Source organism: Protomyctophum parallelum, assembly GCF_964188405.1.
Source record: "Protomyctophum parallelum genome assembly, chromosome: 9".
Classification (NCBI taxonomy): domain Eukaryota; kingdom Metazoa; phylum Chordata; class Actinopteri; order Myctophiformes; family Myctophidae; genus Protomyctophum; species Protomyctophum parallelum.
Genome location: NC_139706.1, coordinates 50,005,945 through 50,015,346, shown reverse-complemented (window position 1 = coordinate 50,015,346; position 9,402 = coordinate 50,005,945). Strand labels below are relative to the sequence as shown.

The 9,402-nt window shown below is 43.6% G+C and overlaps 1 protein-coding gene across 1 annotated transcript in view; it reads right to left on the bottom strand.

The window, feature by feature from the left end:
- LOC310864623 (uncharacterized protein) overlaps positions 1-9,402 on the bottom strand; it is a gene marked incomplete at its 3' end in the record, with an annotated part of 57,043 nt that overhangs the window by 653 nt on the left and 46,988 nt on the right. The window contains exons 28-29 of the mRNA XM_083773311.1: positions 2,016-2,248; positions 7-183 (exon numbers count right to left, since the gene is read on the bottom strand). Of these exons, the coding sequence (XP_083629437.1) occupies positions 7-183; positions 2,016-2,248 (410 nt within the window). The remainder of the gene's footprint in view (positions 1-6; positions 184-2,015; positions 2,249-9,402) is intronic.

The following is a 9,402-nucleotide window of genomic DNA, read 5'->3' as shown; positions in this document are numbered from 1 at the left end:
GGCGACATCTTCAACACGGGTTTAGAAGGCAGAGACATGGGAGGAGATGACCACGGGGGGCCCTGCCCCCCCCGGCGCCCCCCACCGGGGGCGCTGCGCCCGCCCCCACCCCCCAGGCAGCTCTCACCACCACCACCACCACAGGGCCGGGAGGGCGACGGGGAGCACTCCAGCTTTGGATCCCTGCTTTACACAAAAGAGAAGAAAAAAGGAAATCACACGACTGCGGCGCCCCGGCCGCTGCACACAATTTGTATAACCCATTCTGACCTGAGATCAGATTCATACGAGGTTTCCACTGGACATACACACTGGTCTGATGAACCCATTCTGACCTGAGATCAGATTCATACGAGGTTTCCACTGGGACACACACACTGGTCTGATGAACCCATTCTGACCTGAGATCAGATTCATACGAGGTTTCCACTGGACACACACACTGGTCTGATTAACCCATTCTGACCTGAGATCAGATATTCATACGAGGTTTCCACTGGACACACACACTGGTCTGATTAACCCATTCTGACCTGAGATCAGATTCATACGAGGTTTCCACTGGACACACACTGGTCTGATGAACCCATTCTGACCTGAGATCAGATTCATACGAGGTTTCCACTGGACACACACTGGTCTGATTAACTGCTCTAAAACAAACAGTAAAAGTCCATAGACCTTGGCTGCCACATGACGTCACGTTTAGTGCTCTCTAAACAACCGTTAAAAGTCCATAGACTTGGCTGCCACATCGACGCAATTTCAAAAAGCCAGACATTGGAGGGGATGGCGGCAAGTGTCTCGTGACATTGGGGTAAATTAACATCCTACTTCAGCGGTTTTCAACCTTTTTCACATCAAGGACCATTATTTATGCAGCGTTTGAGCCACGGAACCACCATTTGATGACATTTAGCCTCTCAAAAGTCAAAGTCAAAGTCATACGATTTTGTCACACACGTTACCGCAGTGAAAGTTGTTCTCCGCATTTGACCCATCTCTTGGAGATTGGGGGGTAGATTTGACCCCCCAATCCAACCCTTGATGCTGAGTGTCAAGCAGGGAGGCACTGGGTCCCATTTTTACAATCTTTGGTATGACCCGGCCGGGGATTGAACCCCAACCTCCCAGTCTCAGGGCGGACACTCTAACCACAAGGCCATGGTCTGGTCTCTGGTATACTGAGGTGAGTCTGTCTCTCAGACCTAGCTTGACCCTCCTAGCGATTCATGGTTGGAGCTAGCTCTGGTCCATAGCCTTCTACTGCTTCCCCACCACACGTATAAACGGTACTTTTTGGCCAAAAGGGGATTTTGTTTCCACCGGAAAAAATATATATATATTTAGTCACTCCGCTGCGCCCTCTACTGATATTGCCCAGAGAACTGCCTCATAGAAAATATCTTTCCTCCGGTGAAAAAAAATCCCTTTCTGGCCAAAAAGTACAGTTTATACGTGTGTCCACTAAGGAAAGTAGTCTTTCTAATGACACAACCGTCTTTTTATTGGTGAGTAGGTCAAACGTTTGTGAGATTTCCACAAAAGAGGAGAGGCTAGTCTGATTTTGATTTGAGATTTAAAACTGATAGTCCCATAGCCTTACTGCAGGGCAGAATGGAAGCAGTAGAAGGCTATGGACCAGAGCTAGGCTGGAGCCAACTGGCTATCTCCCCACTGCCCACTGCTTAGAATATGTTGCTGTTGTCGTTGGCTGAGATTTTGTCCACAATTCCATAATTACGCTGTATCGATGTTGGCACCATTAGGAGAGATAACAGGCAATCAAAGTAGCAATTATCCGACATTCTCTAATTGTGTAGATGTCTTGTTTAGGCCTATAAATTGCAAACAATGCAGATGTTTTTTAATAATAATTTAACTCTTGAGAGTGTAATGGACCCGTATATGGGGTTAAAGATCGAATAGCCCACAACATTTAAAAACAAATCCAAACTAAACTAAAAAAAAAGTCACAACCAAAATATTAAACCTAAAAGTGAAGAAGAATTCACCTTGATTTCGGCTCCTTGGCTGCGCCACAGCTCTCATCGCCACCACCAGAGGGCAGCAGTGATCTCTCTCCACCACCAGGGGGCAGCAGTGATCTCTCTCCACCACCAGAGGGCAGCAGTGATCTCTCTCCACCACCAGAGGGCAGCAGTGATCTAGGCTCTCTGCCGCCACAGCTGTCACTGCCACCAGAGGGCAGCAGGTCGCAGCTCTTCCGTCCTCCTGGACAATCCTCCTGTTGAGAGAAAAATAAAAAAATAATAGTCAAAGTTGTGTTTGGCGGTGGATGAGTTTTAACCCATTCTGACCTGAGATCAGATTCTAAAAATGTCTTCTACATCTTGACAGTTTTCCATTCTGACCTGAGATCAGATTCTAAAAAATGTCTTCTACATCCTGACAGTTTTCCATTCTGACCTGAAATCGGATTCTAAAAAATGTCTTCTAACTCCTGACAGTTTTCCATTCTGACCTGAGATCAGATTCTAAAAATGTCTTCTACATCCAGACAGTTTTCTGAAAAAGCTATGTTTCTATGTCAGTCGTTCTTTGATTTTTCAAAAATAGCAGACCTACAAGCTCGTAGCGCGCCACTCGGTGGCGCGCTATGAGCTTGTAGATCTGCTATTTTCCAATAGCTAAATCATGACATGATGCTAACACCAAAAGGGGTTCCCGTTCAGAATGGGAACTCATTGACGGCCACCACCACTGAACTCCATTGGCGTTGTGGCTTCACTGCCAGGCGGGATGCCCAGGGTCAAATTAAATAATACTACCCGATGATCATGTTTTAGGGCACAAGAACAAAACTCCCATTACACCTATAAAGACAGACAGCCTCTGTAGACAGATTTAAAGCACAGACCAATGGATATTTATTCACTCTGGATTTTAGTCGTTTTTTTTTTGAGGGGCACTAGCCCCTCCTCCTATGCCCAGCTTTGTGTGTGGGCGTGTGGACAACAGCGATGAGTTGATTGGCTGAACGCGTAATTGAGATGATTTGATTGGCTGAGCAAAGTATGTATTGAGGACATTAAAAAAAGTGAGGGCAGAAATGTGAGGACGCCAATTGTGATTGGTCAGAATGAGATGACGTATGATGAGAACGGGTGGGATTTATTTAATTATCTGTGATGTTATTCATGTCCACACCGTTTTGCCTCATTCACTGTCTTTATTGATATTATTTTAATGCTTTGTTTTATGCTTTTCCTCCATTGCTCTGTAAAGCACTTTGAGCTGCATGTCATGAAATGTGCTATACCCTACAGAACAAATAAAGTTGTTGTTGTTGTTGTTGTTATTGTAATTATTATTATTACCTTGTCCTTGGACGACCCCTCCCCTTCAGATCCACTGCAGCTCTGCTGGCACACAATTCATGTTGTTTATTAACACATCGTTTGCTGAACCAGTATCTATACGTCATTTGTTTACCGATCACCATGTGCTGAGACGTATCTATATGTATTTATAGCTTTTTTATTGAATACTTTAGTTCATCTTTCTATGTGCCCGGACAATATATAAAGTGACTCCGATCGCCTCTTGGAAGATCCGGTCTGTGATCCCGGGAAAAAAAAGCCCCCCCCTCCTGAAAAGAGGCGGCGGTCTATGCCAGGGGTCCTCAACTGGCGGACCGCGGTCCACGACCGGACCGCGGACCACCTCTCTGCGGACCCTAGGCAAATTATTAAAAAAAACAATAATAAAAAAATAAAATTAAAAAAACGTTTTTTTTTCTTTTTTTCCCCCCAGTATATGTGTGGACTGTGGACTATAATCTGCGAGTTACCGCGACCCCTTGTTAAAATTATCCGTTGTATCATTCCTTTGCATGCATGATTAATAGATGCATTCGTTTGCAGAGCAGAGCGCAGTGCAGCTGAAAGTGTGTGTGTGTGTGTAATGGCCGGGCATGTCAGCGAGAACGATGCGCTGATTGGCTGTTACTAGCTGTGGTCGGAGTCACACATGCGCAGCGATGCGCGACAAGACTGTGGGCACGTTCGGAAATACCGCACGGGAGGACACTCACCTATTACTTTGCATTGCACAGTGCGCTCACTGCCGCTCAGTGCACTATTTCCGAACGCACCCTGTGTGATGACGGCTTCAGTTAAGGACAGCTGAGCTGAGCAGCCGCCCACTAGCAGCACAGAGCGCACACACACAACTACGACTCGCGGGAGATTTCGTTTTGATTTAAGTGAAGCAGTTTTGTTCCCTTGTTGTACCGGCACTTCGGCAGCTGTTTAACAGTAGAATACGACTATAAATACATGTTGAATGAAAGACCATGGCCTGTTCTAAATTCAGAAAGGTGGACAGTGAAAATCGGCGATTCAATGAAGAATGGACTGACAAATATGCGTTCATTCTACCTCCGTCGAGCACCAAACCAATGTGTCTATTATGCCTAAAGACAGTAGCTCTGGTGAAGAGTCAAAATTTGAAACGCCATTATGAGACAGAGCACAGCTATTTTGAGCGGAACTTTCCTCCTAATTCAGAGCTAAGAACCAAAGAAATAAAGAAGTTGAAAAAGTCATATCAAGATTCAAGCAGGAAGATTGTTACATGTATGACACAACAACAAAAAGCAACAGAGTGCTCACTGAAAGTGGCGTGGGTTTTGGGTAAGCACAAGAAGCCATTCTCTGATGCTGAAATAATAAAAGAATGTATGACTGAAGTGATGACACCATGTTTGAAGGCAAACAAAAGGAGGAAATGACAGCTAAAATAAAGCAAATCCCACTGTCAGATACCACATCAACCAGACGTACTGAATTGCTTGCTGATGATTTGTCCAAACAGCTTTGTGATGCAATACAAAATGCAGATTGTATTTCCCTAGCAGTCGATGAGTCCACTGACACCACTGATAATGCTCAGTTGGTGGTGTTTGTGAGATATTATGATGCAGCAAAGTGGGAGTTCATTGAAGATGTGTTGGGATTGTTAAACCTCAGTGGACAAACAAGGGGGGAAGACATCTACAGTATGCAGCAATGTCAGAAATGCTGAATGAAAAAGAAATAGATGTGAAGAAAGTTGTTTCAATTGCTACTGATGGAGCTCCAGCCATGTTGGGGGTAGAGAAAGGTCTGGTTCAGCGTCTGAGAGAGCACCACCCTGGCTTGATAGGCATTATCCACCAGTCTGTCCTTTGTGCACGTCTGGGAGAAGTGTACTCTGAAATCATGACAATGATGATGAAACTCATAAACTTCCTGAGAGCAACATCTGCACTGCAGCACCGCTTGCTTCGTACATTCCTAACAGAGGTAGATGCAGCATATGATGATTTGCTCCTGCACAACAACGTCAGATGGCTGAGCAAAGGCAAGGTCCTGGAGCGTTTTTGGGAAAGAGCTGGAAGTGTTTCTGTCTCAGCAAAAGAGCATAAAAGCAATACAGTTCCTGGAACTTCTGCAAGATGCTGAAAAAATGGAAGCCGTTGCATTTTTGGCCGATATAACACCACATCTCAATGACCTAAATCTCAAGCTACAGGGGAAGAACAACACAGTGTGTGAGCTGATGTCAGCAGTGCGTGCCTTCCAGAGGAAGCTTGAGAACTTCAAAATTGACCTACAGGTAACTGAGGTAAGTTGTTTTTATTTTTCATTTCTACCACACACATTTCCTGGATTCCACTTAACATATTTTTGATACTTCATACCTCTTTTAAAGCATTTCTCATTCTTTATTTTACTTTTTTTTTACCCACAGAATGGACTCGAACACTTCCCCAAACTTCTGGAACAGACCAAAGGAGAAAGAGGTCGGATTCAGTGTCATTTGGAATTTGTGGAGAAGCTGATTGCAAATTTCAAGACTCGCTTTGATGACTTCAAATTAGGAACACAAGTCCTACTTTGTATTGACAACCCATTCCTTGTCAGAAATGTAAGAGGGTTCTCTGCAGAAGCACACCAAATCTTCCCAACAGCTGCTACTCTGCAACATGAGTTGATTGACCTCCAGGAAAATATTGCACTTAACCCATTCTGAACGGGCACCCATTTTGGTGTCAGCATCATGTTATGCTTTAGCTATTGAAAAATAGCAGATCTACAAGCTCATATCGCGCCACCGAGTGGCGCGATACGAGCTTGTAGGTCTGCTATTTTTGAAAAATCGAAGAGCGACTGACATTTCTAGAATCTGATCTCAGGTCAGAATGGGTTCATCAGACCAGTGTGTGTCCAGTGGAAACCTCGTATGAATCTGATCTCAGGTCAGAATGGGTTAAAGAGGCTCAGTGTGACGCTATCACCTTCTGGACAAAGAGGGTAACTGCAGCTAATTATCCTCTGCTACATAAGCTGGCAGTTAACATTCTCACAATGTTTGGGTCAACTTACAGATGTGAGTCTGCATTCTCCACAATGAATATTGTGAAGAACAAGTACCGCACTAGACTCACCAATGAACACTTGCATCAGTGTCTCCGCCTGGCCATCACACCATTTGTGCCAAGGTTCAAAGTCTTGGCAACGAGCACAAAATGTAATTTCTCTCATTAAGCAGTGCAGTGTTTGACACAAATTCACACATACAGTACCTTCTTTTTTGCACCTTATGACTGAGGTCTTGCCACTTTATTAGGATATGAGGGTTTGATTTGTTTTGTTAAAAGGAAAGTGATATTTTGTTTAATTTTTTTAGCATATTTACATGCCTGAGGCATTGCATTCACCTTTAGTGGAAGAACAGCTTTCCTGTGCTCCCTTGTGTCTGTATTTAAAAAAGGTTATTTAACCCCTCTCCTGATATATTTTTTGGGGGATTCTTGGAGAGGGTGTGAAAAGGTATTTGAATTATTCAAATTAAAATGATTTTTAGTTTTATGTTATTATTTAATTTAGTTAAAAAGAGATTGTTTTGTTTATTCATTGAGTATTTATTTAATTTTTTGTTAAAGAAAAAAAGACAACTACTGATTAACAAAGTCTTGCTAACCAAATGTGCTATTTCTCTTATTAAGCAGGAACAACTTGACAAAATAAAAGTGTTCTTTGTGCCTCAACATAATACCTCTCTTTATTTGCTGTGGACTTCTGGAGGCCATGGAGGGGAATATTGTCAAAGTGAATAACATACTCTGCACCCCATTATTGGTTGGTCGGGAGGGGATCTGATTTGTATAAGCTTGGCTTGACCATACTAAACGGGCATAGAGCCCCGCTCTCCGATGGACGCCGCGCATGGGACCGGACCTCGGTCTTATTCAAAAAAATATTTGTGGACCTTCATAATTTCTAGTTGAGGACCCCTGGTCTATGCTCTAGTAGTGTGTGTGAATAGAATAGTAACACTCGATTCCCCCTCCCCTCCTGTTTCTACATGGTTTCTCCCGAGGGAGGAATGTGGGGGGGTCTGTCTCTCTCTCCGTCTCGGATCGCAGTGCCCCGCCCCCACTGCCCAGTGCCTTGCACCTCTCTCAATCTCGGAAAAAGATAGAACGCAGCCGTAAGCATCGATTTGCCCGCAGCCCGTATACAAGCCATAAAACCCCACGGCGAATAAGAATAATCTGCAACGATCGGCATTGCATATAACGTTTGCAACACACATGGAGTCATGGACAAATGCAGGAATAAAATCACATTATCGAGGGACCGCCATGATCAACTGGCCGCTTTACATGTCTTTCGTTGGAGATCACCATAGCGTCTTCACTGTCGGTTGTGTGATTGTAACCTTTTTATTCATTATAATTGCAGTGATAAGACCGCAATGAAGGCGTCTGGGACGTCATCGACCCGGTTGTAATGTATAACGAACACATGTCCTCATCCTAAACCGTTGTGTTCTGCGGAAGCCATCGAGTTGTCATTTTGTCGATATCACAGCCGGGCTTAGCATCTCTCTCGATACCGTCGATGAAGCTCTTTTCCATCGCTCCTACATGCTTCAGTGCTTCATTGCCCGGACATGTCCAGACATGTCAACCACTAACCTCACAGATCCAGTAACGCGTCTTACCGTTATACTATGGTTCTGAAACGATCGGTGGAAGGTAGCCTACACAGATCAAGACTTTTGTTGCCCCCCCTGTTACTGCGATTGAGACAATGAGCAGATATGTGAGATAGATTAGGCGAGGCGCGCATAATCATCATAATCATCATGAAGTTATCATCATAGCGACTTATAAAGGTTTAAAGTCACAGACATTGACAGGCAGATATACAAATAAACATAAATTAATTAATATCATATACATACTACACACTGAATGAAAGCCCTGAATGTCTACTTTTAGGAGGAAAACAATACACATTGATCCCATGTACAGTTTGTCAGTAATTGGCTATTGAATGCAGCTTGCGCCCACCAGAGAGAATTTTAGAGAAGGCATGGACCTGAACAACTAAATATTCACAAAATAAGGCCTATAGCGACATGTACATACTATATACCGTATGAAACAGAAGACTCTCTGCTTTCATAAGAAAAAAACTAATACTGTAATAATAATAAAAATCACACCCCTGTGAAGTGAGCAGTGCAAAGTTTGCACTGCTCACTTCACAGGGGTGTGATGATAGCAGTGCAACGTTTGCACTGCTCACTTCACAGGGGTGTGATTTATATTGTTATTACAGTATTAGTTTTTTACAAGGACATCCCCTGCATCGCTTTCTCAACCTCGTGCCATCAGGACAAAGATGCAGAACCTTGCCATGGAAAAAAGGTCCGTTTTAGTAGGAGTTGTGTGCCTTTACAGCCATCGAAGGCATTAGACTAACTTCCCCACTGATACAGTATAGGATGGTTCTGTACACCTCATGTAACCTCATGTTTTTCATTTGTCTTGGTGTTACGTTTTCTGTACTATAATATATATGTTGTTTTGTTGCGAGTGTCGAACAGACCTGTTTAGACCTGAGGAAGCATCTCTGTCACCTTTATAGCTTTTAAATTTTAACCATTATTGTAATCTAAACATTAGCCGTTGAAAAATAGCAGATCTACAAGCTCGTAGCGTGGCGCCGATAGTGCCGCGCTACAAGCTTGTAAATCTGCTATTTTGTTGGAAAAATGGTGAAAATGTGGCGCAAATCTTTGAATATAATATTGTGACAAAAGCACATTATTAATGTCGTTCTGCTTTATTTTCTGTGCATGTTATTTGTATACGTGTGATATGTAACATGTGGGTTGTGAGAGTCTTATGCTTTCATATTTCTATGTGAAAGGTAAAGGGTCTGGTACTAGGGTGATTGACAGGTGTCAATGACTGATTGATGCCACCACCCAAGTTTACTAATGGGAGGAAGTGACACACGGGAGGGATCTCCCAAACAAACAGGGTGTGGGCCTACACGGAGGAGAAGAGGAGCTCCAGGCGCCAGGTCGCGTTAAAAC